Here is a 23,032-nt window from a genome sequence, read left to right as displayed (position 1 = left end):
TAATCTGGGCAGAAAGAACCGAACTCAGCACACAAGCCAGGGAATTACACAAGCTCCAAAGACTAGCTTGCGTGTGTATCAGTGAGGCAATGAGTATATGCCCAACGGCATCCCTGGAGGTCCTTCTGAGGTTAACCCTTCTCCATCTGCACATATAGATGCAGGCAAGGAGGGCAATATTCAGGATGCCCGGCGGTATCAGTGAGGTGGAGAGCTGCCTAAACCGAAGGAAGATTGATATTCTTTCTAGGCGGTATCCTGAATTACTGATACCAAGGGATAAGATGACAACGAGGTTTCACTTTAATAAGAAGTTTAAAACACGCTAGAGTAAGAAGGCAAATTGGGAGAACGTGGCTGGGACATACGGCTTAATCCAGCATCTGATTACTTGGTACACTGATAGATCCCTAACAGCAGAGGGAGCGGGTACCCGTGTCATTGCTCCAAGAAAGATGTACTTGCAGCCAATTGGTAGGTATACTAGCATATTCGGAAATATTCGCCATTGACAAATGTGCCTCCTTTAATCTCCAAAGGAACTACAGGGGGCAGAACATTGCTATTCTCACTGACAGCCAACCAGCGATCAAGGCACTTAAGTCCAACCAGGTGAACTCTAAACTGATATGGGAATGCCTTGAGAGACTGATTGGCTGTGTCCGGATAGCTGAGTGGTTAGAGCGCAAGGCTGTCGTACGGAAGGTCGCGGTTCAAATCTCACTGGTGGCAGTGGAATTTGTATCGTGATTTGACGTCGGATACCAGTCGACTCAGCTGTGAATGAGTACCTGAGTCAAATCAGGGTAATAATCTCGGGCGAGCGCAATGCTGACCACATTGCCTCCTAGTGTACCGTTATGGTCTTGAATGAAGTGCTCTAACACACTTCAAGGCCCTGATCCAACATGGATTGTTGCGCCAACGATTATTATTATTATTGAGAGACTGAATACGGTTGGTTTGTCCAACAAGGTCTTGATACTGGGTTCCAGGCCATGCTGGGTTGAAAGGCAATGAGGCAGCGGACGAAGTAGCCAAGAAGGGAGCAGGGACGCCTTTACACGGGCCAGAACCCTTCTGTGGAATCGGAAACGGTTTCATGGCTATGACATTAAGAAATGAAGAGGAACAGTTGAGGGAACTATATTGGGCGGGTCTACCAGGAATGGAGCAATGCAGGGTATTTATTGGGGGATACGAACCCAAACGCACAAAGAATTGCTTAAACCTTATCAAAAAGAACTTCCGAACCATAGTGGAATATTTCACTGGTCCCTGTCGGCTAAGCTGTCACCTAGGGAAGTTAGGGATACCAACGGACGCTGCCTGCAGGTTTGTGAGACCTCTATACACGTTTTGGGACAGTGTCCGGCACTTGTGCAAAGTATGTCGTGGCATCCGGGAGATCACTTAATACCAGATGCAAAGTTGAAAGATATGAAAGTAGGGAATATACGGTTATAGGTTTGCTTGAGAAACTATGATTAATAGGTACACTATAACCAGTAAAAGGGTTTAAGGTCGCGGTATGACTTTCCAAAAATAATAATAATAAGTACTGCTACATCGTAAGCCAATAAGCCTCTACTAAATTTCATCTTCAAATCTAAAGGACGCAAAGTCGTGAAAATAAGAGTAAGCGAATTCCACAATGAGCATATAATTGTGAATACCTTTACGGTCCTATTTAAAGTGGAATTAATTTTCTGCAAACAAATCTTGGCGTGGAACACCAGAGTGATACCGACTTTTTTATATTGAGCAAAAGTTCTGTATTCACTCCTGTGCAAAACTTAACTTAACCGACAGATGTGTAAGATTCCAAAATTCTAAAGAGCTAGTCCCACGGATTATGTATATAATCAGTGTTTCAAAAAAGAGTGCAGTGTTTCAAGAAAGAATTAACTTGCCAAGATTGGTCTGAAGATTGAAGTCGATGGTAAAGGCCGGCCAAAACAACGTTGTCTTGATACGCTGGATGGGGATTTAAAAGCCTCGAGATTGCGTCCAGATCAGGCATTTGATAGAGCCAAATGGGGAAACCTAACACGACGAGCCGACCCCGCTTGTTAACGGGACAGAAACTGAAGAAAAAAGAAGGAGGGAGCGGAGGTAAAAGTGTGCACTTAAATCTAAGACCCATTTTCACATGTACGGAACAAACAGATCTGAAAAAGTCACACAAGTGCCACTAGGCCTCAAGATGCCTGCCCTTCGATATCTTAATATATAAAGTTTATAACAGGATATTATTATATGTTAGAAGATCAAGTTCATTGTAGAAGTAAATTTTGTGGTAATCTTAGCCCTGATGTGGAAGATGATATTAGAAAGTTTGATGGAAATCATCATGCACATATATGCAATCAAAATGAATTGTGTTCCCCCAACCGTACGGAAGGACGGCTAACCTAAGAATGGGTTGAAGGCCATCGTCATAACGATGACGAGTGTGTGGGCCCATGCGAAAATGTATTGCTACATCCCCGGTTGTCTCAAACACTTCAGGCCGTGATGCAGAGATAGAATAGAGTTCGCAAGAGCAGACTGTTACTGAGAGGACTCTTCGGACTATAGCTCAGGTGGCAAAGGTGACAGCTTTTTGCATCTCCATGTGTAGTCCGACCCTTAGATCAAACATTTTACCACTAAGTTCTGTTTCAACGCAAGGTTTAAATGAAGAATCTTGCAGATGTTAGAGTTATGACGACTGGTGTACTCAGTAGTGTTCTACAGCTCCATAACCTGCAACTGGAGTTGGTGATTGAGGAGTCATGAAAGGTGTATCAAATCGAGGAGTCATGAAGGATGTTCCTTTTATAATTTTTTTATGGAAGCGAAGCATCCTGAATTAAAGTGAGGAAGATAGTATTCGACATGAGACCCAATTCCCTGCTTTTCAAGTTCAAAGGAGGCAATTTATTATCAGCCCTGACAGTAGCCTGAAGTAATTGGCTAGAGGATTGCTTCTCATAGAAAAACTCACAATGAATGAATGAGCTTGATTGTAGGGCAACATTTTAGAATCAAATATCCCCCTTCCTCCCTGATGTGGTCGGGTAGTAACCGTAAATTTTCCGCAAGATCTATTGTGCATGTAGTTGTGTGCAAGAACCACCCTTAAGCGTTTATTGACAGATCGTCATCATCAGGGCACTCCGCTCTATGGCACCAAACGGATATAGAAGGACAGGAATGGCAAAGGTGTCGATTGCCATTGTTTTATTTTTCTCGAATAGCTCAGTTTTCAGGACAAGATCTGCCGTTCAAATTCCCCCGACTGCTTAACTTTAACAATTGCCACAGCAGGCGTTATTGATTGTAATATGCCGAGGGATTTATACACGTCATCCGAATCCATATGGTATCTTCAATTAGGATATCATTGTAGCTTCATTGGCGGTGTGTTTTCCCCAAAGGTCAAGAATTACATCCGGATTGATTTTGCGCATGCGTAACACTTGTAGTTACCACGAGTGTGTTATAGAGTTACAGACTAATTTATAATCGGTGTAGGCTATTGCGATATTTCGTTTTTGGTAGACAGTATGTATCGATTGTAAACGCTCCTTTACAGCCTCTGGAGCTAAATTAAAATGATTTGCCAACACCCAGTGAGCTCCCTTAAACCATTTTAGCCAGCAGTATTGGATATTTTCTCGGACCGCCGCCTTCCAATTACTTGCCTTTTCAAAGGCTATTTGCTTCAGTGATATCAGGCGTAATCATTGCACTGAGAACGTCACATAAACGCATAAGGTGTGGGAGCCATATTACTTCTAAATTGCAAGGATTAGATTGGCTCCAAACATTTCTCCAGAAATCTTCTGCTTGATCCAGATTACGCTCCTGATCTGAGTTGCTGAGGTTTTTGCAAAATCCTATTTGGTTTCAAGCCAAGGCGATGTTGTCTGTATTTCGCAGAAAGCTCTTTTGATAGCTGCTAATGCGATTGGAGGATCTGTACACTGTTGTGATACATTTCCAAGAAGTGCTTGCGTCGCGCGGTCAATCTCTCTTGTTCTCTCTTGTTGAGTCGAAACACCCAGCAGAGTAAAGCCATTCTGCGCATACCTCTGGGGTTCACGATAAGCTATTGGATGTGGAGAAGAAATACCAGGGGCAGCCGCAACGATGATCAGACAATGAAACACTGTTGCAATAATCTCGCCAGCCAAACGATCCGAAGTAAACTTTAGTTTGGAGATCTTTGGTTTAGGGCCACGGAGAACCTAAGCATATTCTACGAATACGACGCAGAATGCGGTCAAGACCTCATTTATAAAGTGAGCCGGCTTCATGGAGTTCTTTACAGGTGCAGAATCCAAGTTGCTCCTTTGATTAGTCTGGTTTGTTGAAGATTCCATATCGAGCTCAAGTAAAACTTCCTGGAAAATTTGTTGCCTAGTTCGAAGGGCAACGCAATTATTTTTCACTATGACCCGGCGTTGAATGACAACGTTCTCTTCGAAACACGATTTAGTTCCGGAAAGTGGGATTTTAACAGCCAAGTAGGGAAGGAGCCCGTATTCAGGCGATACGTTGGCTCCCATAACTTACACGAAAAAACAAATGATAACGGACTGCGGACTATTCAATTAGCAGGGTCACACGAAATGGTTGTTGGAAGTACCTGGTTTGCGCGGAAAGCGGTCCACAAACATACGTGGGCCTCTCCAGATGGGACCACTTTCAACCAAATTGACCACGTGTTGATCGAACGCCGCCACCTCTCAGCCTTGATGAATGTCAGAACATATAGGGGGGCCAATATAGACTCGGATCACTATCTCGTTGGCATGGTGTTCCGAGCTCGAATAACAATACCACCTAGAATCCCCTCTGACAATCAGGTGAGAGTGAACACTGAAGCCATCCACAACACAACCCTCCGCGACACCTATAAGAGGGAAATGGATGCCGCAATAACCGCAGTCAATAGAGGACCTGGAGATGAAGCATCATCTAATGATCTTCACAACCACCTGAAGAACGTTATCATGGATACGGCCACAAATATACTTGGCCCCAGCCGCAAAAGGAGTCGGAACGGCTGGTTTGACGATGAATGTAAGCTAGCAACGGAACGGAAGAATGCCGCATACCGAGTAATGTTGCATTCTCAAAGAACGCGGGCACGCGCAGAGACTTATCACGAACTCCGTCGAGCGGAGAAGCGACTTCACAGACGGAAAAAGGAAGCCTGGGAGAACCAACAAGTCTGTGAACTAGAAAAGTACAGGGAGCAACCGCACCAGGCGCGCAAGTTTTACCAACAAGTCAGCAGGATGAAGCCTTATACACCTCGATGCTCATCCTGCCGAGACAAAGAGGGAAATCTGATTTCCGACAGAATGGGCATATTAGAGCGATGGGTTGAGTACTTTGATGAGCTACTGAACAACCAGAACATCGGCGAGTTGGAGGTCCCGCCAACTGAAGACGACGGACAAATACTGCCACCACCAAGTTTAGGAGAAACAGTCCGTGCAATTCATCGGCTAAAAAATCATAAGTCGCCAGGAGCCGATGGAATTACAGCCGAATTGGTTAAATATGGAGGCGACCAGTTACACCAAGTGGTTCATCAACTTGTGCTCAAGGTATGGGACAGCGAATCAATGCCTGACGATTGGCAGCGAGGCATAATCTGTCTCATACATAAAAAGGGAGATATCACACAGTGCAGCAATTATAGAGGTATCACGTTGCTGAGTACCATCTATAAGATATTCTCCACTATCTTGCTAGGCCGGATAGCCCCATACGCCCAGAACATCATTGGCCCATACCAAAGAGGCTTCACTCCAGGCAAATCAGCAACAGATCAGATTTTCTCTCTGCGGCAGGCGATGGAAAAACTGTTGGAATATGGACAACAGTTGCACCATCTGTTCATCGACTTTAAAGCCGCCTATGATAGCATAGCCAGGGTAAAACTGTACACGGCCATGAGGGAATTCGGTATCCCGACGAAATTAATAAGACTGACTAGGCTGACCCTGACCAATGTGCGAGGCCAGATAAAAGCAGCAGGATCACTCTCAAGACCATTCGACATCAACAACGGTCTACGACAAGGGGATGCGTTATCATGCGTCCTCTTTAACCTGGCCCTCGAGAAGGTGATCCGTGATGCTGAGGTGAATGCAAGAGGTACGATCCTCTACAAGTCCACCCAACTACTGGCCTATGCTGACGATATCGACATCATGGGAAGAACCACCCGAGACGTTCAAACTGCCTTCATCCAGATCGAGCAGGCGGCGCGAGATCTTGGGCTGCACATCAATGAAGGTAAGACAAAATACATGGTGGCAACGTCAGCACCGAAGACGAATCAACCAACAACATCAAACCGCACTGGTCAAACACAAACACGAACAAGAATAAGGATAGGGGAATACAACTTTGAGACCGTTGACAATTTCTCCTATCTAGGGTCGAAAATCACAACCGATAACAACTACGATGATGAAATCCGCGCACGGTTGTTGTCAGCCAACAGAGCCTACTTCAGCTTACAAAGACTGTTCCGCTCGAAACGTCTCACCATAGGGTCAAAGCTCTTACTGTACAAGACTATGATCTTGCCAGTCCTCATGTATTCCTCGGAAACTTGGGTTCTTAGCAAGAAAAATTGCGAACTCTTGGCCGCGTTCGAGAGAAGAATCCTCCGAAGAATTTTTGGCCCCCTACATGAGGATAGACGATTCCGTAGCCTACACAATGACGAAATCTATGAGCGATACCATGACCGTCCGGTTGTGGATAAAATCCGGCTCAATAGGTTACGGTGGGCGGGTCACTTAATCCGTATGGATGAAGATGATCCCACCCGGAAAGTCTATAAGGGCAATATCTATGGTAGGAAAAGAAGACGAGGCAGACCCTGCCTAAGATGGAGCGATGGTGTGGGCCAGGACGCCAGACAGCTTTTAGGGATATCGAATTGGTGGACCTCGGCGCAAAACCGGGATGTCTGGAGTTCCTTATTAAGGCAGGCCTAGACCGGATACCGGTTGTTGCGCCGTTGATGATGATGATGAATATTATTAATAACTTCATTTGAACAGATTTCGGTATGGAGGGTATTTCGGAGTCTAGGCACCATATAGTGCAGCTTCCCGACTTTTTTCAAATTTTTCGGATGGGTAGTTTCAGAGAATGGGTCCCTTAAAGGAATGATCACTTACAACTCCCCACCTTCACAACAAATGTCAAAACTAAGATCGGCTTCGAAAAGCACTAACCGAGGCCTTTCATTTGATACACCACATGACTATATTTGATGGAAAATAAAATTACACGCCTCTTTTACATGTATGGGGACCCCCCCCCCCCCTAAATTCGATGTAGAAACTCACTGTATGCAAGAGCATTCAAAGTTCCCACTTTTCCACCAAATTTGGTGTGCATCGCTACAACCGTCTCCGAGAAAAATGCGTGTGACGGACAAACAGAGAGATAGAGCAGAGCAGGCAGACGGACAGACAGACAGTGAACCGATTTTAATAAGGTTTTATGTAAAACCGCTCAAGTCAAACACGGAAAGAATCTTAATTAAGGCTTCGAAGTTGGCACTGTTTAGGTTTAATTTGTATGTCTTGCGACGCAACTCCACACTGCGTCGATTAACAAGTATGTGTTCGTGGGTACGAATTTGAAGATAAAAATCGCGAAGAGATAAAAGAAGATTGATTGATTTGAAAGTATATCCTGGAACATTTCCAAAAAGCAGGAACAATGAACGCCTTTTCAGGATGAAATGCGAGCAGCCCGGGGACAGGAATATGCTACTTATCGGCGCAGATAGTCTAAACCGCAATAGTTGAATAAATCAATTTTTGCAAATTTTATATTGGTGAATTTATCGTCTTTCCGAGGGCATCCAAAAGGAACTTCATTGGTATCTGCACTCTACGGGAACCTGTCAATGTGTCGACATAGAATATGGCAACAAAAGTGGTTGCCAACTCCTCGGCTTCATCATCTCAAATTCTATTAAAGAGATAAAGTGATTTGATGACTGGCTGTTAATGATGCGCCCCAAAGATGTCGACCTGGTTCCTCAGGCAATCCCTCGTAGCAATGACGATCCCAAAAGAAAAGTAGATAGCCGCCGATTCCACGGCTTCGGCAAAATCAATGGAAGTAGCGGGCATATCGTCGATTTTACTAATGCATGGTCTATTAACCTTTCTGAAATCTTCGAACACAAAATGAGTGCGACTTATATCAAACGCAAGTCCGCCCACACTTCAGACCAAAGTTGGAGAGAGAAGGATGCCAGATGGACCTTTTCCTTCCTACTTTCGTAGGAATGCACTTGATGCAGGACCGCAACAAATGAAGAGCAACCTGCTCCCACTTTTTCGGGCGAGGGACTCCTCTACCACCTAAAGTTCAAAAATTAAAAGAGGGACGAAGACGGCTTCAATTCCTAAACGAAAATTCTATCATAGTGAATTTTTAAAGTGTCAGTTTGGAGCATAGGAGTTAATGAAAACTGTATAATTTAAAACAAAAATGCTAAAATGAATGTTTGAATCTAGAGCTTACTATAACACCCAGACGCTACAAAATGATATAATTCACTCTGTATCCAAGTCTTTAATGCACTTCACCTCAAAATTTGCATCTTTTTGTTTTGAAACTAAAATCTGAATTTTTTGGCCATAATAGTTTGCTCAATAGTTCAACAAAGATTGTAGTATACAATTATGTAACTTAACACATATGTATGTATGTATATATAACAGATATGTGTAGTTCGGAAGCTTCCAATATCTTAGGGCACCATTCCAAAATAAGCTTAACACAACGACATTGAGAACATCTTTAGATGATTAATGAGATTAATATGGAAACGATGACCTAGGAAATCCGGGTTTTTGTGTAATTAAAAATACAATTAGTAATCTAAAAACAAATAAGTATTCATTATGAAGGTTTTAATTCAAATAAACGATTAAAAGTGAATTCCTGCGGGTATGAATCACTATTTCTTTTATACCAATGAGCAGTTTGAAAATGATTTTCTAATGCATATGTATATGTGTTGTAACGTATAAAATCAGTAATTAAGGAATGACCACACCTTACACAACCTTATCAAGATTATGTTCAACGTTAGTGAACTTCTCTTAATTATGTAAATTTTCGTTAGAAGCTTTGATATTTTCATTATATGAATGAAGATGTCTTAAGTAATTGGATCTAAATATCAAGGTCTACCTTAAATTTATTGGTATTTGTTTGGTGATTTGAAGAAATATTTTTGAAATCTTAGAAAATAGTCAAGAGGTTCCCAGAAGGCTCTTAGAGTTGGTAATTTATGACTTGAAAGATAATTGAAGTGAGTTCATTCTGTTTCATACCTTATTTTATAAGAATTTTTTGGTTATTGTACCCGCGTACGGCGTTCGCAGGCTTTAGCGAATCTGAGAACGTCTGAGATCTGAGGAGACCGAGCAGCTGCATAAAAAATGCATGGCCGTCCCCTCCTCGTCTTCAAATTCGCTGCACATAGACGAAACTACCAACCCAATCTTTTCCATATGGTAGTTTAAGGAGCTGTGTCCCGTTAAAAGCAATACTAAGGTTTTCGTGTCCCACTTCTTAAGGGACAACAAAAATGCCGCTCTGTTGGTCCTAGGCTCTTTCACAAGGATTTTCGTCTGCCGGCAAGAGTCCAAATTTCTCCACTCGGCTGCGTGAATCCTTGCAATTTCACCCTTCAGAGTAGACTTGACAGTAGATGGTCGGATTCCAAGAGCTGGTTCTGGCCCCACCATTGTGGATCCAGACTCTTGGCTAGCCAGTCTGTCAGCCTCCTCATTACCAGCGATGTTTGAGTGCCCCGGCACCCACATCAAGAATATTTCGTGCAGTCGGCCAATTTTCAGCAGCACCTGATGACAACTCCACACCAAGTGGCTTGATATGTCGTTGCTATTTAGTGGTGATAATGCCGCCCGACTGTCGGAACAGATTCGAATGGTGCGATCCCTCCATTTTTGTCGCAGACATTCTTCTGCTGCCAATGAAATGCATATATCTCGAGGGGTCGGGCCAGTTCTATAATCGGATTCTCCGAGAACACCCCTGCGCCCGATCTGACCCGTCGGTGAAGATTATTACGTCTGACCAGTCTTCTCTTTCGGTGATTACGACACTGTCTGCTTTCAGGTAAATTTAGAATAGCTTGAAGTGCCGCAGTCGGCGTAGTACTCATTGCAACAGTGATACTTCGGCAACCAAGTCTCCGAATTTACCGTAGCAGCTTCCTGCTGTTAGCAAAGTTCGATCTCGGCCACCAGGCGATGCATGCATACATCAAAATAGGTTTCATTATGGATGCATATATCCAGTATATCCGTTTTGATGAAAGTCTCCAGGTCTTACCTATCGCATTCCAACAGCACCAGAGTAATTTGCAGAATTTCGGACATTGTTCCTAGATATGGTGCTTCCACGTTAACTTGGAGTCGAAATGTACTCCTAAATACTTGACTGTTTGTGCCAGCTGGATTTCCGCCCCTGCTAAGGTGGGTAGCATATAGCTGCCCACCTGACGTTTCTAGTGAACATAACTAGTCCAGTCTTCCTAGCGTTCACCGTGAGTTCATTGCGGAGGCACCAACTGTGGATTTCATGCAGAGTTGCATTCAAGCGGTCATATACTGTGCCCGTAAACGTGCCAGTAATTATTAGGGCTAGGTCGTCCTCAAATTCTTGCGGGAAGACTTTTTTGTCCTCCAGGAGCCACAGCAGGGGAGCCATTACCAAGAGCCATCACAGTGAAGAGAGGACCCCTCCCTGTGGGGATCCCCTAAGACAACCTGCTTCAATAGACTTCTGGTCGACCGATATGTGAATTTTTCTTCACTCTAGCATGTGAAGGACCCAACTTATTAGGAGCGGTTCGATTCCATGCTGTCTGGCCGTATCACAAATTGCCGCGAATAAGGCATAATTGAAGGCACCTTCCATGTTCATGAATGCGCCTAAGGCGTATTCTTTTTCTGACACCGCCTTTTCAATTTTTGCCGTGAATTTTTGGAGTGCTGTCTCCCTGAATTTGCCTTTCCGGTAGACGTTCTGCCTATAGTGAAATGGTCACTTGTGTGTATTTCTCATGAACCGATCTACTAGTCTTTTTAGTCCTCTTAGTAGAAAAGAGGTTAGACTGACCGGTCGGAACCTTTTTGCATCTGTGTAGGTGGGTTTCCCTGGCTTGGGAATGAATAGCACCTTCACATCACGCCAGTTAATTGTAATACGAGCGTGTGTTAGGCATTCTTGTCATATATTCCGAATATATAGACCCAGGGCATCCATTTCCTCTATTACTTGCGCAGGAATGATGCCATCCGGACTTGCAGCTTGTATCTATGGAACCAGTTAAATGCCCATTTTACTCGCTCCAGTGATACTACTTTGCATTCCAGATTCCAGTCTCTCGGTTGAGGGCTGTATGCACCTGTTGGCCCCGAGATTAGATTTTGGATGCTGCCTGGGAAGTGCACTTCAAGCAAATGGTTTGCCGTTTCTTCATCTCTCTCTGTGTACCTCCCGTTCTGTAAACGTAAATAACCCAGTTTCTGGCTACGTTCTTTAACCAGAATCCGCTTCAGCTTTGAGGTTGCCTCAAGAGAGTTAGTCTCTTCGCAAAAGCGTCTCCATATTATTATCGTACATAGTTTAAATTTACCAACAGAGCAATGCCCGCCTTTATTCCTTTTTAAACTTGGATCTGGTGATACTTCATCCCTAATTTTATCGAAATTTAATTGGTACTAATATTTTTTAGGCGAAAGTTTCAATTTTTCATCTACTGGTGTCCAGATTGTTGTGACAATTATTTCTAATAAAAAGCTGTGTAAATAATGTCAAGCCAGTTCAAGCCAACATACAGGTATGTATGCACGAATTGCTTTGAATCAAGCGGTTGCGGTACATTAGGCAGCCATTGACTGATGAGCTCGGGTTTATAAACGCCTGTTCTTCTTCTCAAGGTCATCTATCCACTTGCGAAATAAGTGGAGGCATTTAGAGATAAAATAATGTAGGCAGAAAACTGGAAAGGAAGCCATGCAAGTTGACCTGATCGTTTTGTACAATAATCGCGATTTTCTAGAAGAAATTGCAGCCAAGGCGAGGGAAGTCGAATCAACCAAAGTAGTGATCTAGAATCGGCAAACATATTGGGTTGGGAAAAAGTAATGTCGTATTTGTGATCGAATTTTAACGCTTTATTTAACATACTTAGAATTATCCAATTTAAGTCAAATATGCGACGTTTTATTCGCAAACTTGTTGCCATTTAGAAGGTGACTCCATTATCCCCCTCTTATAAAACTCCCCCTCCTTATTTGCAAAAAACTCAGACAGCCAGTTTTCGCAAGCCTCTTTTGAGGCGAACTTAGTAGCACCAAGAGCGTTTTGCATGGACCGGAAGAGATGGTAATCATTTGGTGCCAGGTCCGGACTATACGGTGGGTGCAATAGGACATCCCGTCCGCGCTCCCGTAGCTTCTGGCGGGTCATCAAAGATGTGTGAGGCCGAGCGCTGTCCTGGTGGAACAGAACACCATTCCTATTGACACATCCTTGCCACTTCTGGTCAATCGCCTGCTTCAAACGGTCGAATTGCTCAGAGTAGAGGACCGAATTGAGGGTCTGGCCATAGTTGAGCAGCTCATAGTGGATGACTCCCTTCCAATCCCACCAAACACACAGCAAAACCTTCCTGGCCGTCAATCTGTGCTTGACGATGGTTCGCTTGAGATTTTCGTACGTGATCCATTTTTCATCACCAGTCACCATCCGCTTCAAAAATGGGTCGAATTCGTTCCGTTTCAGCAGTGCATCGCAGGCGTTGATTCGGTCCAAGAGATTTTTTTCCGTCAACTCGTGTGGCACCCAAACATCCAGCTTTTTTTTGGAATCAAATTTTCTGCAAATGGTCCCAAACGGTTTTATGGTCCTTACCCAGTTCCTCGCCAATCGAGCGAATGCTCATATGCCGGTCTGCTTGGATGATTTTGACGATTTTATCGGTTTCTACGACGATTGGCCTACCAGTACGGGGTGTATCTTCGACATCCACTACATCAGAACGAAATCGATCAAATCAACGCTGTGCTGTGCGAATCGTTACAGTATCGGACCGATAAACTTCACAAATTTTTTTTGGCCGCCTTCATTGCGTTCTTATCTCTCAGATAGTAAAAATGTAAAATATGACGAATTTTTTCCTTGGTGGACTCCATCTTTGACGCGTTATAACTTGAGCTTGAAACATACGATCATAAAACTGTCAAAGAGATATTTGTAGCCCAGATTGTCATCTTCAAATCGCCGCATAATATGACCCGATGCGATAAGTACAACACAAGATATGTTTAAGCGTCGCCATCTATTGACAACATACGGCATTACTTTTTCCCAACCTAATATTATGAGCCACATACGAAATCCATGATCGACGGCATGCCCTGAATAAAGTGCTCTGGAAGTGTGGGGGAAATTGTTATCAGGCAGCTCATGCCGGAATGACAAATGGTCTGTGCGAATCCTTTGTAACCAATTCTCTCTGATATTCTGGGACTCCTTGAATTTTATACTTTTGGACCAGGTTTTATCAGTATTAATTCTAATTACTTGAAAAAGTATCCTTCTTCAGCCTTTGTCCCGTTTACAAGCGGGGTCGGCTCGTAGTGATCGGTTTCGCCATTTGGCTCTATCGAATGCCTGATCTGGGTGCAATCTCGAGGCTTTCATATCCCCATTCAGCGTATAAAGCCACCGTTGTCCGCTGGTCTTTTGGTCGTTTACCATCGACTTCAATGTTCAGACCAATTTTGCCAAGTGAATTGTCGTTAGCACGAATTGCGCGACCATACCATCGAAGACGCCTCACTTACAATTTTTCCAGGATAAATGCAACAGGACGGACGACATTGCGGTAAATTTTAGATTTGAGACGTTCGTTGATACGTCGATCAAGAACACCAGTTGTGGAACACCACTTCATACAGGTTGCGTTATATTCCATTTTTGGACAAGTTGCTCGAGATCATTTTTGCTATCAGATCCTAGGAAAACATCATCTGCATAAAGCAGTGTGTAGGGCGCTGGATGTTAGATATTCCGTGTGACGGTGCTCATAACAAGAACAAAGAGGAGTGGTGAGAGGGCGCTTCCTTGGTGAACACCAACAGAGACACGAAGCGCTTTTGATACACTCGCCACACTTTGAACTTTACTTTTTGGATTGTGGTAGAGCAATTGAACCCAGCGCATGAGTTCTTTTGGTACTGTTGTCGTAAAGCATACCAGATGAGTTCATATGGCAGACGGTTAAACGCTTTCTCTAGATTCAGAAATGCAATGTAAAGAGGGTGATTCTCGCGGTGTTTCTCCATGAATAACCGCGCAGCGTCTATTGCGTCAGTAGTTCCGCAGTTTCTGACAAATCCGGCTTGATTCATGGTTATTTCGACGATTTCGCAAATACGGTTGTCAAGAATGCGTTCAAAAATCTTCATGGTATGGGAAAGTAATCGGGTCGGACGGTAATCATCAAGTCGTCGGCATACGCCACCACGTGCTCCTCGCTGGTGTCCAATGTACTCAAAAATTTCATACATTACTATTAACCAGAGCACCGGTGAGATGACGCCACTCCGGGGCGTGCCTCCGTTCACAACTCTGCCTCCCAGATCCGACTGGATTATCCTTATAGCATGGATATAATCCAATGCATGAGATACCCCTCCAATCCAATACTGGTCAAGGCTTCCTTGATGGAGTTGGTACTAACTTTGTTAAAAACTCGCTCTATCCGAGAAAGAAGGGTATACTGCTTGTACTGCAACGACCGCTCAGCCATGCCAATTATCTAGTAAAGGGTGGTTCCTGTAAATTTTCCTTTGAGGTAGGCATGCTGAGATTTAGAGAAAGGCGTTCTCTCTATAATCGTCCTTAAGTGAATGTCCAGGACGCGCTCTAGGGTCTTCAGCACGAAAGAGGTCAGGCTGATTGGTCGAAAGTCCTTCGCGGACTAATGACCGCGCCTGCCTTCTTTCCGGATGAATACCCCTTATGCGCGCCTCCAGGACTGTGGTACGTATCCTAAAGAGATGCAGCCCTGGCACAAGCCTTTCCTGGTGCTTCTGTAGCATGACTGGCATTATGCCATCTGGGCCTGGAGATTTATATGTGGAGAAGCTATTTATAGCTCAGTTGATCTTATCCTCGGTAATTACCGATTTGATAGGGTCGCACAGCTTGGGTGGCTACAAATGCTCCCAGCAAGTTTCTGACTCACAGTCCTTCTCACTGGTAAGTGCGTTTGAACCAGCAGCTCCAAGGTTTCGCTAGAAGATTCTGTCCAGGAGCCTTCCGACTTTTTAAGAAAGGATGGGCTCTTATGTTCCTTGGACAGAATTTTACTAAACCTCGCCGATTCACTAGTGCCTTCGATGTTGTGACAATAATCCAACCAAGACCGTCTCTTGGCAGTCCTGATGGCCGACTTGTACTTCTTCAGACAGTCCTTGTATGGCTGCTAATATTTTTGCCAGTAGCAGATGTTAAAGATTTCTTTGGTCAGCTTCCTGAAGCTGGAGAGATCTTGATTGCATCACGGTGGCAGTGTATTTTTGCTGTACTTAGTAGGGCATGAGACTTTAAAGGCGGTATCGAATGTCTTTTTCAGAGCCCCCACCTTTGACTCCAGTTCGTCTGTCGTGCCAATCTTACCAATTTGCGCATCTTAATTACTTGACCAAACTCTCTCCAGTCGATCCTCCTGCAGACCTTTGCGACGAGATCTAGCCTGAAAAGTATCCAACTGTGATCAGAGAAGGATCTCTGGTCAGACACTCTCCAGTCCTCCACCCTAAGAATCCCATTGTCGGTTATTAGGGTGATATCAAGGATCTCTTCCCAACCTTCACAGTTCTCTGAGTAGGGGAAATGGAAGGTTGGTGTACTGCCCCTGTTACACACCGATAAGTCTAAAGTAATAATAAAATCAATAAATTACTCGCCTCTCCCGTTGATTTCCGAGTTGCTCCAAAGCGTATGCCTTACATTGGCGTCGCAGCCTATCAACAGGTTGGCTTTCTTTGTTACTATGATGTTCGTTAGATGTTGTAGTTCTTCTGGCTGAGCTGATCGGTCGTGAACTATGTAAGCCGAGGAAATATACACGTTCTCTGCCCCGCCTGCTCCAGCTTGACCACGATTAGGTCGCTGGAAGCATCTGGAAATACTAGTGAGTAATTTCCTTTTCAGGCGTTACCAAGGGATAGCATGACAATGAAATTTCATTTCAACATGGCGAACTGGAGGAGCGTAGCGGTGACCTACGGCTTAAGCTCTGGATTCAGTGCCATGTTGACAACAATGGGGCAGCAGACCAGCTGGTCAGGATGGGAGCAGAGGGGCCTCTATACGGACCAGAACACTTTTGTGGGATCGGAAATGGGTTCATGGCTCCGACATTGGGCGAACGTACCAGTTGAAGCTGTTCAGAGTGACAATGGGCGGATACAAACCCAAGCGCCCAAAGAATCATAGACTGAATACCCACTGGTCATTGATTGATACAATTAAATTTTTGGCTTTTCACGTAAGACTAACGCAAAACCTTTCAGACGTGGAGCAGCTGCCGGCTTAGGACCTTTTTGTAAATTTTTGCATGATTCAATTTCCTAATTTTTGTTTTTCTTGCTTTTTTCGTTGTCTCTTTCATGAAATGATAGTGAAATCTCGCGTGCTCCAAGTCATTTGGAGTCAAGACCCATTCAAGACAATTCGGAGTATTATCTAACCCGAAGCGGTGTACTTCCTCTAATAATCGTGCTCGTAATTCATTGTAATAAATTGCAATTTACCTCTAGATCTACTAGATCAGTCTGTGGAGGATTATGGCTCATCTGATCGATTATTGTCTAACCTTTTAGCTATAAAAAAATGAAAAACTTACCTTGATCTATTTCGTTGATTGCAGGATCCGCTGTGTAGCCATCTGGGTAATACTGATGTTGTTTGGACTCCACACTTTGTAGTGATTCCGAGTCACCTTCCTTGTCTTCGAAATCGTCCAATAAGGAGTCATCTTGATGATTTACATCTTCACTAGGATAATCTTCATTCTCTCCTCTCCTTTGACGTTGATTACTGTTTGTAATCTTAATTAAAGTAGGTTCTGTGCTTTTTGGTAGAATTTCGTCTATCGTTGGTGGTTTCGGTTGAAACCTTCGGTTAGGAAATAGCCGTCTTTCTACATAATTTGCGAAAATCTGTTGTGTTATGCGATTCTGTCGTTCAAGTTCTTTGAGTTCACCGAAACCTGTGAAAAGATATTTTTACTATTAGCCAGGTCAATACGGTTTATTTAATTTCATTTTTCATAATTAAATCAAATCTGAATATATCGGAATTTAAGTTGTCAAACTAACTAAAATTATAACACCATTATCTAACATTCCATTGTATCTACTAAATACGAAAATGAATAAATAAAGCGATGTAGCCTATTTTCCCAAATCCCAAAATTTCTTCAATATTTCCGCCTGTGAAAACTGGCTTATCAAGAAACCTCACGCATGCACCATTCTTCACCCACTTAATTTCAAACAGCATATTTGTGGTGAAAATTTGAAATCTCTGCTTTTTGGTGATAACCACTTCGTTTTTCATCTGAATTTTGATTCATGTCAATAATGATTTAATGTTGAATTTTCCAAATACCTCATAATCTACAAAATTTAAATCGTAATTTCGTACGAAAATCAGTTCATAATGATCTGAAAATTAGGGACTAACCGAGAAAGTGATTTAAAATTCACGAAAAGATGATGGATACGCGTGAATCTTATTCAAAAATATGCTAATCACAGTAATAATTTCTGTGATTAGTAGATGCTTATGCAAAATATCTTTTTTGGCGAGCAGTGCTTATGTTCATACAACTCTCTGGTCTTTTGTTCTCTCGTATTTCTCATTTCAATATTCAGAAGGCAAAAGATAGCATCCGAAGATGATTGCGAAACATAATAGGCTTTGATTGCAAAGAATATTATAATAAGATGAAATATAGCTTTGGATTTCGAAAACTAGATAATACATACAAATGTTGAGCAGTATAGTAAATTGTGGGATCCAAAGTCACAGCCAGCATTTCAGTAATTTCAAAACTAAATTATTAATTTCAGAAATTTGCAAAATTATATTAAATCTTAAAGATGCAATATTTCCTCCAATAAAAACCTTATAAATAATAATGGATAATCTTAATAAATATCAAGTAATTTTTCATTTGCTTGTAATGGATCTTTTCCTTGAAGATGTTTGCATCATAATGCGCAGAAAACACTTCTGTGAACTTTGCTTAAGGACAACAATGAGGTGCAATATGAACCATCTGGGAAAATTAATCGTTATATTAAATTTACGATTTCAACACCATCGTGAGCGTGCCATGCACACCTTCTAACCTCTTTCCATCATTAAGGATGCAAAAGTTGTTACATTACTGGTACATCATCTGCAGCTAAGATGCTGCGCCAACTAATCTCACTCTATTTTCCACCATTTAATTGAGCATTTTGAAAAGAACAACCTCGAAATACTTGGCCTGCCAATTACGAAATGCTTGACTGAATGGACCGTAACCTGATCCAGATGTTGCAAATTCTTCAGCGTTGTTTTATCAATTGAGTCACGCTAGTTGTAACAAGAAAACGTGCAGGTCAGCATGAATGTGCATTATTTTTTCCAACTATTCTGCTGCACAATTGAAAGTACAAGAAACGTTGATAGCGATCTTTATTTCAACGTCAGCTACTGAAAATAATAAAGCAAAAATGTTTTCTATAAGCGAACGTGTTGAAAATGAACTTCGCCGTCAAGTGTTGACTGAATGCAGAAATAAGTATCTTGACAATTAAACTGTTGTATTTTGACGGCTTTAGGCGGCTGTAAATGGGGCTTCTCCGCTATCACTTCTTGGCTATATGCGTCACTTTGACAGAACCCATTTTCGAGTGTATACCTTCCATGTGGGCCAAGTGAATTCAGGATGCTCCATTGTGATTAGAAGCATACTTTTTCCACGGTTCGGGCTTTTTGGCAGCCGTTTTTTTCCACCAGCTTGGAGGTAACCTCATCTTGGATATATGATATTTAGCGCACCAATTCTACATTAGCCGCTTAATAGTCGCAAGGATGCAATGCATCATAGATTCACTAGTAGGTACTGGAAAAGGCGGACTACGAAGTGCAGTTCGGAGTCAGGACCGCAAAGGTGAAAGTATTCTGCTCCGCGGACGACGGACGACGACTTGGATCCAGTCGACTTCACCTACGAGCTGTCGGAGGAGATGAAGGTCAACACTCTGATGGGAATTGCCGAACCCCCTACACAAGCAGAACCTGCTAAAGATACCGCAAATAATTCTGAAGCGTTCGAAGTGCGCCTCAGCTAATCTGCTGGTCTTTCTCCAAAAGGACGACTTCGACGTCGCACTAATATATGAGCACTGGATCGGAGACGAAGGAGCCATCAAAAAGCACTCTAAAGCAAATATTATAATTTATTCCACAACACAAGAGACGCCGACCGGGACAGCCCTAGAGCATTTATCCTCAAATCGCAATTGGAAAATTTTCCGTCTAGATCTCGCCGCATAGGTCTCCAAACCTCTCAAAGGCCCCAGAAGATTCGACTGGATGAAGTTTGGTCAAGTTATCACACTCTTTCATACTCAAATTTGTAAGATTGGCGGGACAGACGAACTGGAGTCAAATGTCTGCGTTCTGGAAAAGTTATTCAAAACCACCTTTAGAGTTTATTGTCCTGCCAAATACAGCAAGAAAATATTGCCACCGTGGTGAAATGTAGATCTATCCAGTCCCAGGAAGCTAACCAAGGAGATCTTCACCATATTCTATAAGTAGAACTATTGGCAGCAACACATACAAGGACTGCCTGAAAAGTACAAGTAAGCCATCTAGACTACCAAGGGGTGGTCCTGGTTTATAGTCAGAATATTGAAAGCACCAGTAAATCTGTGAGTCTCAGTAAGACTCTGCCTAAGGAAGATAGCAGCCTATCCTTTTTAAAAAGTCGGAAGCTCCTGGGCGGAATATTTTAGTGAAATCCTGGAGCTGGTGGTTCAGAGGACTGTGAGCCAGAGCCTTGTTTGGAGGGGAGACTATCAAATCGGGAATTAGCCAGAATAAAATCGATTGAGCTATAATCAGTTTCTTCGCATATAAATCGGACAGTCGGACACCAACAAGAAAACATTGTGCCGTGGCTTGTTGAGATTTATCGGAGCTGTATCTCTTTGGGACACAGTCTTGGGGACGCATTCGCATGGTTTTCATAGCGAAAGAGAGCAGTCGCGACCGTGAATCCGCAAAGGACTTCCGACCAATCAGCCTGGTCCTTTTCATGTTGAAGACCATAGTGCAGGTCCAGGACATCCACTTAAGGACGATTCTGAAGAGAATGCCTTTTTCTAAGTCTCATCATGCCTACTTATAAAGCAAATCCACAGAAGCCGCTCTCCACGAGGTTATAGGCACGGTTGACCAGCATAAGGATCTGGGAGGTAAGTAATCTGAATTGATGCTATTCACCACCAAGGCAAGGGTAGTTAAATTCCACCTTGATCGGTTAAATGAACAAAGATTGGTACTTTCCTCTAATTTAAAGTACCTCAGTGTAATTCAGGATCCGAAACTAAATGGGAGATTGAACATAGAACTGAGGGTTAAGAAGGCCTGTATAGCCCTCTATGCCTGCAAGAGAGCCTTTGCAAGAAATGGGTTCTTCGTCAGAGGATGGTTCTCTGGATGTACACAGCTGTGGTAACGTACGTTGCTATTGTATGGCGGCTGGCGCTGGCAAAAAGTACAATAGAATGAAGTCTAGTGGGATTCAAAGAACCCCGTGTGCATGTGTTACCGGGATTGTCCAGTCCTACCCGGGAGGCATTCCCCACGGACTACGAAACACGCAAACCGCACTTCCAATCTGGGCACAGTAGCAGACGGGCGGCATGTTGCAGGATTATGACACAGTATTCTTCACCGACGGATCAAAGATATCAGGATTTGCCAGTGTATTTCATGGGGAAGTATTAGCTATACAGGAAGCCTGTCAATGACTTGGGCATGATCTGAACCCCAACATATCCATTCTGACCAACGGCCAAGCCGCAATTATAACATTGCAATCAGCGGAAACATCCTCTAGGCTGGTGGGCAGCGCAGAAACGCGCTGAACAGTCTGCGTTGTTCACCCTCCTCTGAGCTCCCTGTCATAGGAACATAGAGGGGAATGAGCGGGCTGACGGACTGCCGGGAGGAGGCAGTCTATCAAGTGTGGAATCGTTTCACCATATTTAGCAGCCGCGGACCTTAAATGACGAAGTCTTACCACCTGTGCCAAGTCAAGGAGAATTTGGTCTGTCTATAACAAGATCCAATCGCGAGAGATCTTATGCCAAACTAGTGCAAAATACACACATACGATCTGCATTGGGCACTGGCCCATAAGGGACCCCGCCCTACAACTCGCATTGTTGAAGCTGCGGAAAAGAGGGAGAAACCATTGGGCACTTGCTTTGCGATTGCGCAACTCTAGCTAGAGCCAGGCTAAGAACACTAGGTGAATCATTCATTGAGGACCTCCGAGCGATCTCTAGCTGCAGGATGGAAGAGCTGCTTTCGTTCATGAATGCTACTAGGTGACTCTGAAAATCTGAGCCACCTTGCACTTATCAGAGCAGTCATGATCTTAGGAGTTTGTGGCATTAAAACGGCAAACCACAGCGCTAATTGGGTTCCTCGGAGCGGCCACTCTCGAAGGGTAGGTATCTTCTTCGAGAATCCTAAAGGGCTTCAAGGCGCTTGAAACAATTTTATAACACAGTTTCCTATTGGCTGATACCATCCATCCGAGATATTTAAATTGCTCATTTCTGGACAAATCATTACCACTAACAGTGATCGTGACTAATTCATTAGGGGCAATCATCGAAAATTTTGTATTTTTTTTTTTTCAAATTTGACCCAAACTACGTTTCATAAGGCGATCATTCTACTTTTGTTGTTCGAGCTCTGCGGATTGAACAAAATTCTTCTTCGAAACGGAATTGGAAAGAGTAAGGATCCTTATCTCACCCATTATTTTACTATGATCTTGAAGATGTTCGCCCTCCTTGAAGCAAGCGTTGAACGTCTCAAGCAGCAAGTCTAGCCGTTGGCGAAACACCAGTTTCAAAACTTCTGCTGGGATGCCGTCAGGACCTGGCGCCTTCTTGTTTTTCATTGTGAGAACCGCTTCTTCAAGCTCTCTCACTGTGAAACGGGGCATTCTTCGACGCTTTCCGCGCTATTGACATCAACCCGCACAAAATGTCTGGGGAATAATGCCCGTACAATGCCGTCCATCCGGTCGGTACTTGTATGCAGGGCTTCCGCAGAGCCTCCCATTTTCCGGGTGACAAGCTTACGGGTCACCTCGTTGACTAGGTTCTGGAAGCTGCGAGCTTTGCTTTTATTTATAGCGCTGAATCTGAATCTTGATTTTGCGGTTGTTTATGGCGTATGCCTCCTCGTTGGCGTGTAAACGTTGTGGCAAACGGTGGAGCTTATGACTCTCCCTTCGTATTTCGGCAATTTTTGTCGTCCACCAGTACTAAGAAGGCTTGTTGCGGCTGGGACCCTCAGGGGCATGAGAGCCTCAAATGCAGTCGTTATCAGATTCATCACTGACTTTACGACGGTGCCAGCTGCGACACCATCGCCCCCGTAGTGTCCTCCAGCGCGGCTCTGCCTGCCCCAAGAGGTTTGACGAGCTTCTCGATGTTCACCCTCGCGACATTACCCAGGAAGGGGGAGCGAACGCGATGTACTGGTGATCACTTGCCGAGAATTCTTCTAGGACTCGCCACCGGTCCACTGATGATGCCAGAGATTCCGACGCAAAAGTGTTGTT

At 43.6% G+C, this 23,032-nt stretch overlaps 1 protein-coding gene across 3 annotated transcripts in view; it reads right to left on the bottom strand.

Annotated features, from left to right (window-relative positions):
* Positions 1-23,032, bottom strand: part of LOC119648100 (macrophage mannose receptor 1) — a 268,613-nt gene that overhangs the window by 162,105 nt on the left and 83,476 nt on the right. The window contains exons 2-3 of one of the 3 annotated variants that reach the window (XM_038049603.1): positions 17,366-17,371; positions 17,006-17,302 (exon numbers count right to left, since the gene is read on the bottom strand). In XM_038049603.1, coding sequence (XP_037905531.1) covers positions 17,006-17,302; positions 17,366-17,371 — 303 coding nt within the window. Of the gene's footprint in view, positions 1-17,005; positions 17,372-23,032 lie in introns of all 3 variants that reach the window. The other 2 variants (XM_038049602.1, XM_038049604.1) reach the window with 2 other exon arrangements.

This window comes from Hermetia illucens, chromosome 2, assembly GCF_905115235.1.
Source record: "Hermetia illucens chromosome 2, iHerIll2.2.curated.20191125, whole genome shotgun sequence".
NCBI classification, from domain to species: domain Eukaryota; kingdom Metazoa; phylum Arthropoda; class Insecta; order Diptera; family Stratiomyidae; genus Hermetia; species Hermetia illucens.
This window is presented reverse-complemented; position numbering and strand designations above follow the sequence as displayed.